This window comes from Thermobia domestica, chromosome 9 (assembly GCF_964235325.1).
Source record: "Thermobia domestica chromosome 9, izTheDome1.hap1.1, whole genome shotgun sequence".
In the NCBI taxonomy this organism is placed as follows: Eukaryota; Metazoa; Arthropoda; class Insecta; order Zygentoma; family Lepismatidae; genus Thermobia; species Thermobia domestica.
In genome coordinates, this window is record NC_137462.1 from 34,585,646 (window position 1) to 34,606,003 (window position 20,358).

Sequence of the window (20,358 nt, forward strand, 5' to 3'; positions counted from 1 at the left end):
TCATTTTGCAACCGTTTGTAATTCTTCGATTTGCAATAACCAGAAGAATAGTAAAAGACCTGACTGATGCCAGACTAAAGCTCTTTTTTACCTTTTCTTTTCTTTTTCTATACAGGAAAGAACTTATTTCTAGAGCTTGTTGATAGAACATATCCATGGAGCGTATTATTCACGGAAGATTTCTAGAGGAAAGCCATCCTACGTGGATATTGTGGTAAGTGTAAGGAAAATAATACCAATGCATCAAACTGCATGCTTACCAATTTGCAAGACTATCATTCTAGTGGTAACTATAGTGAAAACCATTTTAAGAGAACTGCATGTGTTGACTTACTACTGATACAGTCTACTGAAGCTCTATTCCATCAAATATAATCCTGTTCGCATCCTTAGTCCCTTTTAAAATTTTTACAGGACAACACAATATTAGCTTACAAACACAGGCTCTGGCTGAATTCGGAGAGAAATTCACTTAAATTTTTGAGACGTGTAAACATAAAAAATAAAGTATTACTAAGGGTCAAAATAAGGACTTTGCTTCCCATTTAAGAAGTAGGTATCCTCCGATAAAGTTCCGGCTATCTCCAAGCCGTGAAAATAAAGCGTATGGTTTAATTCTACAATTTTGTCTCCGTTAGACACTTTGTCCATTTGAAAAAAATAAATAAATAAATAAAATGATGATAAACTTGTAGGTACTAAGATCAACATACTAAGAAGATTTGTGTTCACTAACCCATCTTTTCGTTTTGTTTTTCAACATTCAATATGTATTCAAAAGTGATCCAGGCTGTGTTTAATATTCAAAAGTGATTCTGTACACTGTTTTCAAATGTGGATATTTTATCATCAAGGCTTGCCTCATACAAAACAAAATTCGTAAAACCGCTTCGCATAGAATTTGCCCAACACTTTCGACAAGATGGCTGCTTCACTTTTGCAATTATTGAATGTGTTCATTGGAAAAAGTACTCATGTCTTGATCATTGCTTATGAGTTACACTAAACACTTTCTGCAGCTAGCTCTCAATGTTTTAGCATAATGTTAGCCAAATCATATACAGGCTGAGTCAGAAATCTGGAGTCACAGACCAATTCCATTATGAGTAAAGATCTGATAAATTTAAAGTTGTTGAAAACAAACGGTGTTCAATCTACAATGATATAATTTTTCCAATCCCACTACCCGTTTCGGCTCCACAGTAGTAAGAACTAAACTTTGGAAGTCTGTGTATAGTGCTTCAAGTTAACTTTACATTTTAAAAGGATAAAATAATGCGAAAAATAGCTTAATGTCATGTTAGGTGCTGTACGTAGAATAGAAAAATTCTTGTAAAAAATTCTATTTTGATTAAGTTTTCTAAACACCGCCCACCATTGAATGTTCAAATTCAGATAATTTTGGTTGTGTTACAGTTAGAATATTCACAAAACAATATACGAAAGTAAATTAATTTCGCTTTCCTTTTTGTTTGAATACTTTTTTTCCCACAAAATTTGTGCTTGCTACAGATATTATAGATTAAATGAAACTTAAAAGGACTACGAAATTTATTTTTTGTTTTTTCTTCACAAACTATTGAAGATATAGTAAAAACAATAAAGATAAAATTTGTTGCAAATATAACATTTTCTTATATATTGTGATGAATCTTTAATATTACCAGGACAATATGAAAAAAAATTAATAAATTCATTTTATTAAAAAATTGGAAATTGGAAAACATCGTTCGGTTAACACAGGTTATTCTTGTGTATCTAGTCCAGGTAGAAAGAGAAATCAGGATCTAGCATTCTCTTTTAGCTCTCAGTAGCTAAATCTGAAATAGAAATCCGTTTGCTAGAAAGTAGAGTTCCGCAAACGCCAACTATATAAACAAAGAGAATGTGGGTCAAGAGGTCTCATTTACAATATTCACACTCGTAGAGTTACTGTGTGAGGAACCCCGAAATTCTCAAGATTATACAACAGTTGAATTTGTCTTTCGAGTATTCATCCACAGCAAGAGGCTACTAGACGACGTACGTAATACTCCAAGACGGCTCCATGTACTAGGTCTAGTGTGCTAGACAACTACTCACATCTGAGAGGTCCTGGGTTCGTTTTAGCCATTCTACCGGTAGCAGTCTGGGCCACCAAGACCATGAATTAACAGCGTTCCACCACAGAGGAAAATAGGAGAAGAACTTGTGAAGAAACTGTGGGATGTAGTCACCCGAAAGAACAATAAATTGTAATAAGTGCGCGAAGTGCTTTATTTTCAATCGTGTGTGCTTCATGAAGCTGGGACCAAAACCAAGCGAAAATGTAAGTAATTCTTGCAATGTAGATTTCTGAATTCTAAAGGATACACTCTGAAAGAGGTTTCTCTCATAAATCACCGCCAAATGACCTAAGGAGTGTCTGGCAATTATTTTGTTTTTGTTCTGCTTTAATTAATTTAATTAACAATTAACGTGACAACTAATCTATTACTTTGGCATTAGGGTATCTAAAGGCTCTTTGTGAGGATCGTGGAATCTCCATGTTAATGTAGTTTTCTTGTATGAGGCATTCACACGGCCTAACTATACAAGTGATGTGAATAAACACACATTATCACCAAATTAAATAGAGAGTCGAGTATTTCTTAAGACAATCACCCTAAGGTTGAAGAAAGGTACAAATCTAGTAGTAATTAGTTCGATAGAGCTTAGTATTCGTAAAAATAGATTTCCTTTAAGTGTGTATTGTCGGTGACCAAGGGCTCGGTCACTCTGAAAGAAAGATTTATCTACATTTAGAGCAGCGTTGCTTGTTGCCTAATTTAAAGGAGATAGTTCTTACACAGCCAAAGTAGTATATCATTACCTGGTCTCTCGCAGACTAATATTACCACTGTAAAATTAATACAAGTAATATTTCAATATATATATATATATATATATATATATATATATATATATATCGGGTGTTCTAAAAATATATATAAAAGCTGATACTTGATAAGTAAGACCTGAGATATTGTCAGTTTTACGAATAGACTAGGGTGCCATCTTTTCTCCTGTAAAAAGTTTCCGTTCTGAGATAGCCCTAATGCATTTTGGTCTTATTTAGGCATCAATAGAACTGTGGTTCGAAGAAAATCTGGTTCTCCCAAATTATATTCCCCCACCTATACTGGCCCATAGACTAAGATTGGAAACCACCTACTTCCAACCACTTTTCTCTCTTCATTTTTCCATATCTTTACTTATAACGGATTTAGCCAATGACCCCGGATTTTTTATACACCCGATATAACTTGACATCATCTCGATATAACATTCGTAACTGGAAATTTTCGCATTTCATTCTTCGTATTTGTAAACTATAGTTTCCACCCTCCCCCTCTCTTGCTTGTTTCTCCAGTGATGTCATTTGAAGTTTGGAATAAACATAACTGTACTTATTATTCTTTCGAATCTTCGTCAGCAGTGCATCATCACACTGTAGCAGATCCAGGATCAACTCTCAGAATTCCAACCTGATCCTCCTCATTCAGATGATGCATGATCTTCAACTTACATGATGTTATATTTCGATTCTAGAGGATCCTAAACATCATAGACTGCGGCACGTGTAACTTCAAAGGCCTTGCGAAATCGACTTCTTCAAACTCCTAGCAATGCTCTCCTTCTCTTAGTTAACAGGTACTTCGTTTGTTCTCGTCCGGCTACTTTGCAGCAAATCCACAATACCTTCGGTCTCCAGAAACTTCGCATGCTTGTTCTTGACGCTTGTTATGTCTGGAATTGTTTTTGATAGAAATTGCTTAGTTTTTGACGAACCAGAACGCAATATTTCAGCTCTGCATACTACAACACGCATTGCGTATTCCTCTCAATAGGCGCTATCTTGTAACCACATGATCGTCTCAGCTCGCAGTGCTGCCAGCTAAAACTTTACTGACTAATTTACTGAAATATCATTGCTTATTAAGAACTTATATTAAATTGAAATGTGAGAAGAATTTTTGGAAACTCTTCGTACTTTTCCACTTACCTTAAGTAATGAGGAACTTAATATTGTTAATGATTGCAAGGGAGTCCAAGTTAGTGGAATCATTTTGTAAATCATGGCTAGGCTGAAGAATGAAGGGCATTCGGACAACAAAATTAATAGATGTGATAACTAGACTGACCGCCATATGTCAGACTGTAAATTACCATAAGATGCAGACTGACCGTCATAAGATGCATGATTACCATAAGATAATCATGCCAGTGCATTGGGTTTCGACGACCATGACTACTGTAGATAAGTAATATCATTCCGACTTTTTTTTTTTTTTTTTTGGTCAACATAGAGAGTGCGTAATGGGTTTCAAGGGAGTGTATAATAATTAAAAATTCGATGAGACCATACAGTAAATGAGTTGAGCTACAAAGTTTATGCAATGTGCGAGTCGTAAACCATGACATTCTAAAATCTGCTACGGAAACCAATGCCTGTACTAACCGAAACTGTATGGTTGCGTGTTGAATATGCGAGAAAAGCGGCGGACGGAGATACCGGCGATGTTAAAATGCATCTGGATCACGAGTACAGCAACTCTAATTATATTTCGAGTCAGCGTGATAAACGATATTTATTATGCATATAGTCAAAATTTATCGACATTGATAGTAGTTTTAGGTATGTTTCGGCCACTACTACAGAGTGGCGCAAAAGTAGGTATACCTGTATCGATCTAGTATGACATTTTAATGTATTAAGATAATGAATTTATTTGCTTCGGTCTGTTCCAAGTTTAAGACATAAATGAAAAGAAATTAGAACAAATAATGAAGAAAATAAGTCAATAACTGTATCAATAATAGTAAGTAATTGTTATAAAATACCATTAGCAGATCAGTACGGGACTGTATACCTACTTTTGGGCCACCCTGTATTTTGAATGTTTTCCATAAGAATATAGAGCTTCTTCTACTGTTGTTTCCCGTTGGTTGTTTTAAATCTTTCAAACTATCGGTGATATTGGTTTTGTGGCCAATTTGATAATCCGTTCATTTGTAGCTGAGAACTTTGCATCAAATTTGTTTTCTCGCTATAATTGTTATCTGAGTGAATTTACTTTGACTGAGTCATGATCGTTTCCAATAAAATATAATAGTGAAATATTAAGATGTGGAATAATTATATACGCGGGAATAACTAACTATATCAGGATTTAATTCACTATTCGGTTAAGTTGCCCCATGCATTCATACAAGTGTTGGTGCAGTTTGCAAATTATTATCAACAGTATTACGACAGTGTAGATTTATGTCTCCCAAGACGAAGAGTTGCAGAAAGATTAACCTAAAAACAGAAACAAATGTTGGAATAGGAACATTTGAATGGATATAAATGAAAACAGATCTACCGGAGAAAATACGCAGTGTTCGGAAATATTATGGAAAATATGTATGTGCCTCCAATATGGAAGTTTGAATACAATTCGAATTGTGGTTTCACTGTTAGCGCCTTCACCAGGAGACCCATTGTTCCGCATTAAAATTATCGTGTTGTTCTGATATTAAGAAAGTTTCACTTAAGACAAAATTGTCCGTTGGAAGCTATTGAAAAAAAAAAAAAAAAAAAAAAAATAGATCTATACATACTATTAGTGCATTCAGGTTCACACTGAAATTCTGATATTGATTTCCCTGAATTTCCGTAACTACGTACAAGTAAATTTTCCCTGATCTGCAACACCGCGAACCTTCACACCGAAATTGATACTGATTTCCCTGAATTTCCATATATATATATATATATATATATATATATATATATATATATATATATATATATATAGAGAGAGAGAGAGAGAGAGAGAGAGAGAGAGAGAGAAAGTAAAAAAGAAAGAAGTTATTTTTACAAATGATTTAATTATATTAGTAACTTCTGATTATATGTAATCACACGAGGAAACGAAGGCTGTTTAAAATGTTAAGATTTTTATGTATTAATATCTTGTGGCAGTGACAGTGTCATACAATCTGTTTTGGCTTTTGAAGGCATTCTTCGTATCTTCTGTACGCAACTGAAAATACTACCCTGACTCTTCTGTGAAATATAGCATATTTCCTTGACTTTTGAGGTCAGTGTGAAGCTTGGTAATTTACATAAAGAAAAGTCCAATGCATTCTAGCCATAATGAACATTATTTTGCGTGTAGGTTTCATGTGCAACAATTTGAAGATGGACATTTGGTTCTGAAAGTGTAGCTTGCAGAGTTGGATCGTACGAACTTAACGTCAAATGATTTGGGTTAAAATATGTTGTCTAAACGTCACAGTGATGAAATGTAGCATGTCCTCGACTGTAGCTGAATCTCGAAAAAAATTGTAGTTTTATGGGATTATCCAGTGTTTGCAGTGGCACTATTAGTTCAGGGTTGTTGGTTCTGGTCCAGGTTTGGCTTTGCATAGTTATAAGCTGGAAGATTTTCAGATCAGATGGAGCAGTTCATTAGAATCCTTGGTAAGATGGTGTTAACCGCAGGAGACACATTTAAACATATTCACGCACACAGCTGTACGATGCTGAATACAGAACTGACACCTTTCGTACCGAACTGGTAATAGAGCTTGTGTCCACAAAGACTCGACTTTATGACGTCTTTTATAAACGTAAGCTCTACTGTGTAATAGGCGATCGATTACCTGTTGAATAGCAGTAAATAATCGTAATACATATGGAGTCCAGTGTAGTTACGAATTCATATACATTCGTAATGGACCAGTAAGTTTTCAGCAGATAGCTCAACTTGTATCTCTTGACGTGGGAAGCCATACCAGAGACCCTAAGTATTTTGGGGCCTACAGATTCAGTTACAAGAGACAAAGGTGGAACTTTACATGGTGAAAGGAGGTTGTTTACGAATATATTGGATTCCCCTTGTAGTGGCTTTGGGATCAAAGTTTTCGAAACCAGCAAAGATTTCGTATGAGGGTGAGAAATTAAAGAGTTTAGATTTAAAAGTCATATCATTTCTTGGAATATGATTTTGGTTATTTGAGCGAGACAGAAATTTCGTAACTTGAGTCATAATTTGTTTGGTGTCACGATATTTGGATTGTAGTAAATAAATAGAAAACTGTAGATAGTTGCGGTTAAGCGATTTCGTTAGTGGGGACAGAAATAAAGATTTCACAGAACTTAGAATGGCACTAGGTTTGTTAGTGTTTTGGGTGCTATCTTTTGCACCTTATGTGTTTCATTTTCCTCTTAGTGACAAAGTTCCCTTTTGGCATCCTCAGGTACCGCCCCTCCCCTACAGTCGTTGGACTTCCCATCGGAGGCGCAGTATTTTTGGCATTTAATGTTTTTCGAGTAAGCATAGTAACTATTTCATTCAAAATGAAACATACCCATGGACAACAAGTAACACCTATGACCTGAGCGGATTTCCAACTCGTGACAGACAAGTCTTATGGTCGCAGCATAATGTTCTAGACCATGCCAGTCGGCACTCATCTTTACATCGTTGCACATAGCATCGTAATATATATATTAAAAAAAATCAATGGTAGCCTAGAATTCTTCGGGCAGTGAAGCGGCGAATATTTGAAGGCATATAGGCATATACAAAAAACTGCTGAAGAAATAGTGTGTAAAAGACACCTTCATAAATTGTTAACTTGATATTATTGAATGCTTTTAGCATGTATGATATTTCCTTATTAGTGGGGAAGAACCTTGATTCATAGGAAAACCCACTTTCTGCCGTCTGGTGCGTTGTCGCCTAACTTAAAGATGTCCTTAGGTTAAAACTTTTTAAATGTGCTACATTCACCAATTAACAAAGATCTTTCGTAACATGAAGTAACGTCTTGCTTCTTTGAAGAAAGAGTACTACGAAGTAATAAACTTCTTTCTAATGCATGCATTTACTTTCATCCATCAATGTAATTGAATTTTAGTCAAATTGAAAACTCACATTTGGTATTACAAAATAAACAAACATTCTTACAATAATAAGGCTAATCAAAAATAAGAATGTAGCATCACATTAAAAAGTAGATTTCTTCAGATAAATATCTTTTCCTAACAGCTTCTGAATGAGTTATTCTCTGAGCAGTTATTCCTTGCAAATTAGAGAGATAGTGATGTAAGCTTAAGTTATTAAACAGTTTACTTCATAGATCACTTCACTCACAAATTATTAATAGACGAAATATTGCGTACGTGAACATCATATAATAATTAAAATTAAAAATGTCCTTAACGGGAGAAGTACGAAGGTGTCCGTAGTTGATAATTGAATCAAGAGAAAAAATTCTATAATGTATAATGGATTATTATTATAGAGACAAGACTCATATCTTAGCTGATTGTAAAATGCAAAAGGTAGTATTTTTAATAATAATAATAATAATAATAATAATAATAATTAGAGATGTTAATATGGTAAAATGAGGATTTAACAATTAAAAGATATAAATGCAAACAAAAAAATGTCTAAGATGATCAGAACGGATGAGATAACATTTTAAAAGAAGATTTGAGAGAAATAAGGAAAGAATTATTAGAAATTTAACGCAAATCATTATTTTCACAGAAAGAAGGTAACGGAATAATGAGTGAATGAGAGAGAAAGAGAGAAGATACAAAACTAATACAGATGAGAAATTAAAAGGTTTGGACATGAAATCGGAGACAGAGACGCGTTAGAACAAAGTAGAAGAATATATGGAACATTACACTGCAATTGTCTAACAAGAAACTGTAAAGGTGTTTAACATATAAATGGAAACGAGTTTCATTCTTAAGTAGTCCAAACCAAAATCCAGAAATATGCAGGGTGTTTCAAAACAACACCAACATCATTTGGGAAATGATTCCTGACACCGAGATAAGACAAAAAGCATAGACAACCTGGGTGCAGAAATCCGCCATTTCGGAGTTATAAGCTGCCGAAAAAATGAAGCTATGGAACTTTAAAGTTTATTTTTTTTTCATGTTTTTGGCAGCCTATAACTTTCGAAATGATGGATTTCTGCCTCCAGCTTAATCTATATTTTCTTCTTATCTTGGTGTCAGGAATCACCTCCCAAACATTGTCGGTGTTGTTTTAAAACACCCTGTATATGCATATTGAACTCCATAGGGTTGTAGTACATTAAATTTAAACTTTTGCTTTTTCCACTTCGAACTATTATTATCCAAATACTAGTAGTAAACACTCAACGACGAAAGGTGATACTAGACTACATATAAAAATACATATTGAGTCCATCTAAGAGACAAAGAACTAACAACACATTTAGAGTTATCAAAAAGTATATATATATATATTTATATGTATCCAAATCCTACACTACACTTACTATATGTGCATACACACATATATACGGACACATTCACACTCACACTCACACACAACAACAAATACATAGATACTTATATTCCACAAATGCACACCAAATAATATGCACTATGCACAGTGGATAATAAGATTATGCGAATTATTTTTTAAATGTTTTGAAGAAATAGACATGGTTGTGTGCAGACAGGAAAGAAAAGACACCGCTGTACCAAAATTAAAAATTTACATTAACCAGAATGAGCTTCAATGTGGAAATTCCATTTAGGAAAAAAGAGAGTCTTTGCGTTCATTTTTAAAAAAATCGAAATCGGAACTGAATATTATCAAACATCTCTTTAGTTTTATTGTGTGGTTAAAACAATAATGCCACTATTCAATTACCATTCATCATATGTTAAGCAAAATATGAATAAATAATGCCACTACTTCATTATGATTCATTATATGTTACCATCTTATTTTTATGGTTAATTTCAGTGATCAAGATTTATAAATATGTAAGAAGTTGTTTGTTTCATTGATGTTGATACTGAGTTAAGTAATTTACAAACAGAGAAGTTTCTGCACCAATTCACCGACAAAGATATTATAAAATCTCACTAATTTGGTTGTCACTAGTAGGAAATTATTTACATTAGAAAGTGTTGTTCGCGTTTTAGCTATTTGTATCTTTCGGGCTCAAATTGTTTGTTTACTAAGTTTTGTTACAACATCGTAACAGTAAACAAGATTGATCTTGTTTCTCTTTTTAATGGGTAGCATTTTGTCATTGCTAGAGAAAGCAAAATGTGGATTTGTGTTACAAATGGTAAATTCATCCTGGTATACAGGGTGTCAACAAAAATTTGTCACAGTATTTTGGCAAATGATTTCTCATATCAAAACAAAAGAAAGAAGTTCATATGGGCTTGTGGTTGGAAGTGCATAGTTTCGTAGTTATAGGGTGCTGAAAACGTCAAAAAATGAAGTTTAAAAGTTCATAACTTCACTAGTACGCGACCTATCGTAGTCTGGTCAAGACATCATTGAGGAACTAGTACGTGAACTATCCAAATATCCATCTTTCAGAACCTCCGGTACTTGCACAATCATTTTTAGAGAGGCTGTTTAGGAGTATTTGCTCACTCTCCACCTTCCTCTCTAATAATTGGTGTGTAAGTACTGGAGAATTCTAAAACACGGATATTTGAATAGTTCACATACCAGTTCCTCAATGATGTCTTGACCCGACAACGATAGGTCTCATACTAGTGGAGTTATGAACTTTTGAAGTTCACTTGTTTCACGTTTTCGGTACCCTATAACTCCGACACTATCCACTTTTGAGCTTAGATCCATAAGAGCTTTTTTTTTATTTTGATGCGAGGAATCTGTTCCCAGAACATTGTGACACATTTTTATAACACCCTGTATTATTGGAAAACTTAACATAAATACAATATGAAAATCTGAAAATTCCAAGTGTGAGAGTGACAAGTTAAGTAATAGTCAAGTAGTTACATTCCATTTCATGATATATATATATATAGTTCTTTGGAAACTAATAAAATTTCAATATAAATTAGATCAAACTTGAAGTTACATTTAATCTTGCTGTATCAGATAAGTGCTTTCAGAGTTTTGAAATATTATCGTAAGCCCATGTGAAAATAAATTATAGAGATTAAGATCAGTACGCGTATATAAACGTAATAAAATTACTTTACCCTATATTCACAACATAAAGTTCAAAATTCAAAGGAAAAAACCAAAGTATCAAGCTTCTTGAGTGTTATTATGTACGTACACTAAAAACTGCCGTTTCTTGTACATATATGAATTTCTCATAGCCTTAAACTAGGTTATTAGATATAGGCTGAAAAATAAATATGTAAGATATATATATATATATATATATATATATATATATATATATATATATATATATATATATATATGTGTGTGTGTGTGTGTGTGTAAACCGAAAAAATCGTATAGCGTTAAGTTTGGTGCTCGAAAAAGAAACAAAATTGTTGCAAAATACATGAAGTAGTGGAAATTGTTAAATACTTAAGGATCTTCATCACAGCCAAACTAAATTACCGTTATTTTTTGAGTTTTTTCTGTAATATCTTCAAAATAAATAAAAATATTCGAAGAGCAAAGACGTAGTACACTAGACTATATTATTTTGCATGTGATACCGTTATCACAACTCATCTATCTGTTTTCGATTTGCAACTGTCGATAGATTTATAATTTTTTGCGGGTTCTGTAAAGAGCGGCACAACAAAAGCGGATAAGTAAGTTGTGGTAGGTAAAGGTATCACATGCAGAATCATATTGTCTAGTGTTTGCTTTTCGATTATTTTTATTTGCTTTGAAGATATGGCAGAAAACTCTAAAATTTGCGGTAGTTTAATTTTCCTGTGGTGAAAACTCTTAATATAAATTTACACAGGATTAAGAATAGAATATAAGCATTGATTTCACGAATTGACCGATTAATACTAAAATAATTTATGTGTAACTTAATTTATCGTAGTGGAATTTACACAAGTCGCTCCAAGAGAAACAAAGAGTAATGGAAACACTTACACACAACACACAAAAGCTGATAAAAAGGTACTCAAAGGAAACCAGCCTGACAAGACGGGTGCGGTACAGAGAGTTTTAAACCAGAAACTCACTGAAACCTCTTCATACTAGTCCGAAGTAGCCTCCGATTGTGGATACCAACACAACACATAACACTCCAACACATATCATGATCATTATCTTCTTCTGCAAAGGGCAAAAGTTTTTATAGGGATTAATAAACTAGCAATATCACATGCTCACGAGTTAAGATCATTCTTTTCCACACCGAGTATTTTGACAATCAAATGCCGTTATTTCTATTATCATATGCACTTGTATATGCGAACACAATAGCCACAGAAACGATTAGACAATGAACAATTTATATCAATTTTCCCAGCATATCAGTTTCCAGACTATGTGAAAACAATATATTGTAAATACATAATGATAATTATTCTAAGTTAAACTTAAGAAATATATATACAATTAACAAAAACTTGTGGTTATGAAAGTAATCTAATTACTAACAGTAGAATAATAAATGGTACTCTATGCTTATCTATGGAATGACGCAAAAGTCAATTTATCCCCTCTTCTGCAAGACAAAATGAAATTTATTTAGTATTAGGATACAATTACATTTTGTGCTAAGTGTTACGTCCAAAGATAGGATTGATCATATTATCGTGTAATCTTGGCAACACTGCACTTGTTATTCTTTTATCGATAGTAGAGACACATTTGTTGTGGTATGATCGGTAATAAATTTTTAAATATAAACTATTACCTATTACCACGCTAAAATAGTTCAATATTTGCTGGTAAAAATACGAAGAATGTCCAGAAAGTAAAGAACAATTGCGCAACGCGCACGGCGCCGACCCCCAACCACTGCGATCGCGTGCGCGGCAGTTAACTCCTTCCTTCACCTCAGTGTAAGCCGAGTCTCACTGCTGTGCGGTCACTTATTTTTGCAGCGATTCAAAATGTCGGCGCCAATCGAAAATCCCGCCAAATGTGAAGTACAGAGTGTCATTTGTTTTCTGAACGCGCAAAGAGTTAAGACTATTCAAATTTATAGGCAAATAAAGAATGCTTATGGTGATATTGCAATGAACGAGTCATCAGTGAGGAAATGGTGCATTATGTTTCATCAAAGAAGGACCAGCGTGTATGATATGATATGAGGATCGAAGTGGGAGGCCATCTTTGGTCATTCTGCTTACTGCTCTGACTTGACACCAAGTGATTTTTACTTGTTCTCGAAACTTAAGGAATTTTTGACTGGAAAAAAGTTCGCAAACGATGAGGAACTCACGCAAGCAGTGACAGCCTGGCTCAAATCTTTTGCGGTAGATAACATCGGCATTGAAACACGATCCTATGTTACAACACGTGTCTTGACAACTATGGCGATTACATAGAAATGTAGAGTAAGATTCTGTAGCTTGATAAATAAAGTTTTTTTGCTGATATCTTTTGTTTTATATTTAGCCATGCCAAAACATTCTTTACTTTCTGGGTGGCCCTTGTTTAAAATTACTACTAATACAGTCCATACAAGGAAACAATTCGATAAATGATCATTATCTAGACATACCATACTCAGATAATAATAATAATAATAATAATAATAATAATAATATAAATATGTGCATGTTGCTTATTATTATTATTATTATTATTATTATTACGTAACATAACCACGATTTAGACGACTCGGGCTACGGGATCTGTGTATGATGAAGCATTTAGCGAAAGAGTTTAAGTACAGAGGAGAAGAAGAAAGAAAAATTTTGCATATCGTATCGGTAAACTCAAATTTTCTGTATGGATAAACTGACTTTTGAGCCATCTATTTATTGCTCTATGATTACACTAGTTTTGAAATGTAGACTTATTTTACTGTTCCGATTGAGTATACACTATATTGTACACTGAATCGAGATTGATGAAATAAATGGACATTTGAATATCTGAAATTAAATTTATTGTTAACTGGAGTCGTTCAAACTTACAAGTGTCACTTGTTGAATTGTGTGTAACTTTCCTAATAAACTTAGTTTTTATGCTTAATTGCTTTTGCACGACGAAATATACAGGGTGCTTCAGAAAAGACTTTAAAACTTAGTAAATTCGTATAATTTTTCAGGCTAGTTACAACGCTGGTTTTGGCACTACTTTGTAACAAAATGGATCAAGTCTTTTACCTTATAGTCAGTTCGGTTCAATTGCAGAATTTCCTTTGGTGATCTTGTAGACATCTCATCTGAAGTCGATTTCCTGCCCAAGTCGTAGTATGCCAGGCGCAACTTCTTCCACTGTAGTGTAGAGTCTTACTCTGTTAGGTTTGAGTTGCAAACATTTTCTTAACAGTCGCCCAACTGCTAGAAGAGCGCTGGTTTGATTTTGTAGGGCTGTTAACGAAGTTTTGCTTTTCCTGCTCTACGACATCGTCTGACACACGCGGACGTCTTCTTTGTTACAACTCTTGCTAGCGCTTGCAGTGGTGTTATTCGGTATTATGCACTATCTGAACTGAAACTTTATCAATTTTGCTACAAAATTGACACCAAAACCAGCACTATATGTAGTCTGAATAAATTTATACGTACTTACAAAAAGTTTGCAGAAAATTTAGTAGACTTCATTTTCTTTGACATTCTACTCTTCAAAATTGTAGTGAATCGGAATACCTTCATATCATAGCACACAGGCATGAACAACATAGACTATGCCCTTGAAAAATGAAATGCTTGGTTTAACTTCCCACGGTTATGCCCTATAGACTAAAAGAGACGACGATTAACGAAAGTGAATGATAGTGAAATTAAATTTTTGATGCCCCCCCTTCCACTGGAATTCGAACCTGGGACCACGTTCTAGTCACTAGAGCACTGGAGAAGGCAGTGTATGTCCCTTGAAAGACTGTTTCTTACATTATCACAGATACTGCACTACATAGAGAAAATCACACAATAACCTCTTTAGGTGAAAAATCATATTAAAATCTTGCTGTTCACAAGCCATGTAGGCAAAAACATTTCACCTAATAAATTGCAAAAACTATTTCATACATAGGTGGCGCCACCTACATGCGTGATATATCAAAATGTTCCACTTTTTTTATTCAGTCGAACAATGTATAGGTCAGCATGCTTCACGCCTATATTGATGTATACTGTATAAGCAAGAAAACATGTACATTAAAAAAAAAAAAAAAAAATAATAATAATAATAATTGATATCAATATCAATAGAGGGCATAATCAGTCTTATTATTTGAAAAGTGTGTATGTGAAGAGTAGAAGTGATTGGCTGTATGATAACTGTGTATGAACTCAATTAACAAGTTCCACCTTCATCTTTTACTTTAATATTTTCCATAAGTAGAAGCTTTGCTTTGTATATAATTAAACACAAACTATTTGCTGAGCAAAACAATATATTTACATTAGAAAACTACGTACAAGTATGTAGTTTTTTAATGTGAATATATTGTTTTGCTCAGCAAATAGTTTGTTTGTGTTTAATCTTTTACTTGTACCCTCATCATTTACTGGGCCATCTCTCTCTAATAACTCCAGACAGATTCCTCCAATAAGTAGAACATGAGTGAATGGTAAAACTTTCTCTCAACAACAAATAACTATCACTGTTTGTTACGATATGACTATTCACTCATTCCGCAAGGCAAGACGTTACCGAAAGTTATTATTAATCTCAGAGACGAATACTGCAGTTTCAGGATTCGTAAACAAGGGGTACGACAAGCAGAACAGCGTCCTCGTATATTTATCCAGAGTAAAAATCGATTCGACACAGCCTTTTATATGTTACAATAAATTTATCAAATGACGTGGCTAATGTACAATTTACTGCAGAAGCAAAGCAAGTGCAAAAGCAAACTAATTTACGCGTAGTGTGTAACCTATTTTTGTTCACATTGAACTTCTATAATTTTATAATTTCCCCGCTTTTTCGTTGATCCGTTGTTAAGTTTGTGTGATAAAATGTGCTCCGGAGTGTTTCTTGGGTATGTATTAAACTATTTTTTAAATGATAATAAAAATTATTACTTTCTCAAATGGTAATAAATAAAATACAAATAATATAAACGTGCTACGCTCTGCTTTCATGACTCTCTGGCATCCATGAAGCAACTGGGGATACGGTTGCACCATCAGACCCCCGTGGATCCGCCAATGGTGACAAAGAAATGCTTCTCGGTTAGCTTTGTCTCGAGTCCGAAGGCTTGAAGACATCTTATTCCAACTAATGTTCCTTTATGAAAAAGTCCCATTAAGCCATTCAGAAATGTTCAGACGTCGCGGGAGACCTCTAACACATTCACCAGACTCGTGGTATCACAAAGTGAATTGTCTGATTCTGAGAATACAAAGAGCACATGCACGATGCCAGTTTCACGCCAACTAACTGAGATAAGAGTATTTGTAATTTGGACTCTAGTCAAAAGGTCAGTGTACTTAGTCACCTGCGACAAAAGAACGGATATAATAAAATGCATTGATTTAAGACAAAATCAAAATCATTTTACAAGAAAAAAGTGTGAATAATTTTCGTGATTTCCTGAGGAATTGTTATCTAAAGAGTAGAGGATAGCAGAAGTCTCTGTTTCAGGTGATTTTCTAAAACTGTAACAAACCTTCAAAAGTTACAATCCTGACTGTGGTAGTTTTGTTATATCGTTGTGTAAAGCAATATCTCAAAACCTGCAAATTTACAAAATTGCTGTCATGCTTGAAGACATCCTTGAGCTTCGTGCTTTATTAGGTTACGAAATGATATTTGTAATTAATTCCCTAATATCTGAGTTTAAGGGATTGAATCGCGTTGTGTAACGTTCGTTTTATCACACATATGCTCTTCAATAAAAAATACTTTTTCATATTTCTGTATAACTTCTTGAAGATCTATAATATATATAATAAAATTTGAATTCGTTGCCTAATTGTTCCCAATTCTTTTCTGATTTTCTCAAGTTTGTGTCCCACTTTCTATCGCTATGTTCACAAACTGTGTAATTAAAAGACCGTGTTATGGAAGTACTGGCAAGGACCTGTCACGAAAATGCAGTCGAATCTCAGCCGACGGAATACATCCAAGTCACGTGTCCTTTGCTATTCCAACTTGCAATCATTCACACTGCTAGGACTCCATTTCACATAGGATCTGAGCTGTTCTGAAGTGAAAAGTTGTCCAATGCCACATTAACCTGGTGAGGTTGCATTTCTTTCAGGTGTTTCCAATAAATTTATAAATATCTGTATAATAGTCGCTTCGAACCACATCCACTTACATTAACTCTAATAACGAAGAGTTACAAGACGACTGAAAGAGCTGTCTACGCTAACGGCAGAATTGTACGAACTCTTATCAAAATTGGCAGGAAATATAAAAAAATCTCTACGCCAAACAGACGACGACGGAAAAGAAACATATAGTTCTGGATCTATCCGTCCCATATATTTTAATCAATCATACTGTGCAGAGTGTTTGCATTAACTTGACAAATAAATAAAAGTTCTTCTTTCGTAAGTGGTAGCCTTCTAGGAGTTATACGTGTCCAAGTTTTAGGTGTTCAGCGCAAATCAAACTTCAGAAACACGTACACGCAATGTTTTAAGCTATACTAATATTGTTTGCGGTATAGGAATGACGTTTAATTATGTTCACTTTATCCTTTTGTTTTCTTGAAGAGCTCATGGACATGCAAGAAATCTTGCGGTAAAGCGTATCTCTGGTAACACTGATAAACTACGTCAGATATTGCTCATATGACTTATATCATTAGCAACAAGGAAATTAGTGTGCAAACTTGCCGCCTGTAGAGGCATTACAGGTGAATAATACCTAAGAAATACTGTATCACATCACCTTGTATCATTACTTAAATAATCACACTATTTGCTTTACACTACTTCTTAAGACTGCTAGGTGATATTAAAAATATAGAAATATGGTCTTTAGCTTGTTTTCACTTTTGAGTGTCCGTAGACTTAGTCTCATAATCGTGAAGAAAAAAATAAGTATAAATAAATAAATCAAAACCTAAATTGATTAACAGATTTTCTGTCCCTTTCACGTCGAGAAGGTAGTTATTGGAGTCTATTTTATATGTCTGCTCTAAGGTGCAGAGTTCTAGAGATAACACAATTTACAATTTAATAACAATTTAACATTATTTATTTATTTATCTTTTTACAGTATTTCTTAGGAAAGTGGTTAATTTTTTTCTTCTTTAACACTGTTTTTCCGCTTACGCAGGATCGACATTTCTCACGATTAGTATCCTCGTTCACATCTATGCTTTGTTGTGTAGTTTGCAGATTATGAACGTCTGTTTTATTTAATTTTTTTTGACCACGTTTCCGGTCTATATTTCAGAACCAGTAGAATGCTGATTACAAATATTATAGTTAACACACCTTAGCACCCTTTAATATGAAACTTTTTTTTCGAAAGCACTTCAGCTTAGCCTAGCCTCATGCATCTAATAATTACTTCTTTAATGCTGCATTTATATAAGACCTTTTGTCACTGATTTGAAATGCTGGAAGGCCAACCTTCGTCACTTCACCCGATGGCGAGGTTGCAGGGCCACATATTGCACCTTTACGTCTAAGCATGGATAAAATAACTATTAGTCTGACTAGAAGATAAAACTATTAGTCTGACATCACTTAGGAAACATTTCCGGTGTGAATATTTGAGAGAAGAATAAGTGGATGAATAAATGAGGAAGTTGAAAAACACTTCTAAAGAGAGAATGCATTAGAAAGTCAATTAACATGAATTAGGGATTAGGTAAAATGATTTTTGACAAAGAGAGGGATGTGTTTGTAGATTTAGACAAGAGTTTGTTAACAAAGGCTTTTAATCGTATAAGCTTTATAGTGTTGGTGGAAGCACTAAAGAAGGTTGAGTGGAAATATTTAAGACTCAAGGACTCACGGGAAACTCACATATGAACTAAGGATTGAAAGCTAATGAAGAAATGAATGGTAGTGTAATTTCAAAATTGTGTTTGATGTGAATATTGCCTTTCACCGACACTATTCAACACCACTGTTGGAAATAGATTTAAGAACGTTCACTCCACATACATTCTCCGATTTTAACGAAATTCGCACCAGAAAATCTGTATCTGTAGAACTAGGGTTATCATATTCTAATATGTCAAAATGCGGACACACTTCCAGCTATATAACTCGTTATATAAACATTAACTCTTGACACACGAATGACAAATTTTAGTTTTTACTTTCAAATTTGCTTTTCAAACATTTTGAAAAATATATTGAAATGTGTGGAAAATAATTAAACAAAAGTACTTACATAGCATCGTGTTAATTTTACCTATTCGTATTTTTTTAGTAGATTTGATCTGAATACTAAACAATCTTGCCTGCCTGAAATTGAATTTATAATACACTTGAACTCAGAAAATGCGGATGAATCAAGGAATTTGGAAAATTTATCTGGACGGAAATTTTTACTCTCAAAATGAGGAAATGTCCGCATAAACGATGGCATATGGTAATCCTGTGTGAAAAACATGCTAGTCTTAATTTGGATATCTTAGTACATCCGCCAACGTAGACAAGCGAATCTTCGAGGCCTGCTGTTTGTAGTTTCAAGGTCATTGGACAACCTGACGTGTGTAGTTTGTGTGAATTCCTTGCATATTGATCACAGTTTGTGAATACAATGACAGTACGATACCTATTGCAGTGGTGGCCCCCCCTCATGTCCATGACGCACCCCCCTCAATTGCCTATCCTTAGGTGTTCTTCCATGACAAAAAATCTTTTCGATTAATTTTCACACCCTTTCAAACATATTTATCTAGATTCCCCCCCCAAATATTTCAATGACGCAGTTTGCGTCATAGCCCCCCCCCTTGTGGGCACCCCTGCCTATTGTGCAATAAGTGACTTCGAGCGTGTATAATCGTGCTGCTAGATGCTGGGTGGTCTTTCTGCAGAATTAACGCTTGCGTGGGTTCTGTAATGTAAGAGGCAGTGAGTTGCCACAGTGCCCTATAATTACCTTTTTAAAAAAAATGCCTAGAAACAAGTATCGTTCAGGGCACTAACTGATAGTGCGGTGACTGCCAAAAGAAACGTTCTCCTTTCAAATGAGAAATCATAAACCTGAACAGTCCATTTTTAGAAGCTCCTGCAATCCCTTACTATCGAATCTGCTCATTGCCGAGATAGTCTTCGGCAATGTAGAGAGAGAATACAGTGGTGACGTGAATACAAAATACTTTCGTAATTCGCGGGAAGTTGCCTATATGCTATTACGTAGATATGCTGGTCTTGTAATGGTTTCACTTTTCGGCGACTATTTCTCCATTTTTCACTGTTGGTCTACCTGAACTGTTTTCGAGTTTTGAAGTCTCCTTGCGCAATGCCAACAAAGCTCGCTACTT

General features: G+C 34.3%; 1 protein-coding gene and 1 long non-coding RNA gene across 7 annotated transcripts in view; one reads left to right on the forward strand and one right to left on the reverse strand.

Moving 5' to 3' along the window:
• Positions 1 to 20,358, forward strand: part of LOC145694549 (uncharacterized) — a 167,624-nt gene that overhangs the window by 100,793 nt on the left and 46,473 nt on the right. Inside the window, exon 2 of the long non-coding RNA XR_014133024.1 lies at positions 116 to 214. This is a non-coding gene — a long non-coding RNA (uncharacterized LOC145694549). The remainder of the gene's footprint in view (positions 1 to 115; positions 215 to 20,358) is intronic.
• Positions 1 to 20,358, reverse strand: part of Syx1A (Syntaxin 1A) — a 229,222-nt gene that overhangs the window by 16,353 nt on the left and 192,511 nt on the right. For 4 of the 6 annotated variants that reach the window (XR_014133023.1, XR_014133022.1, XM_081770867.1 and 1 more), the window contains one exon: positions 12,008 to 12,101. Coding sequence is in view for 2 of the 6 variants with exons in the window: in XM_081770867.1 (XP_081626993.1) it covers positions 12,018 to 12,101 (84 nt within the window). In the remaining 4 variants the exon portion in view is untranslated. Of the gene's footprint in view, positions 1 to 11,915; positions 12,102 to 20,358 lie in introns of all 6 variants that reach the window. The other 2 variants (XR_014133021.1, XR_014133020.1) reach the window with 2 other exon arrangements.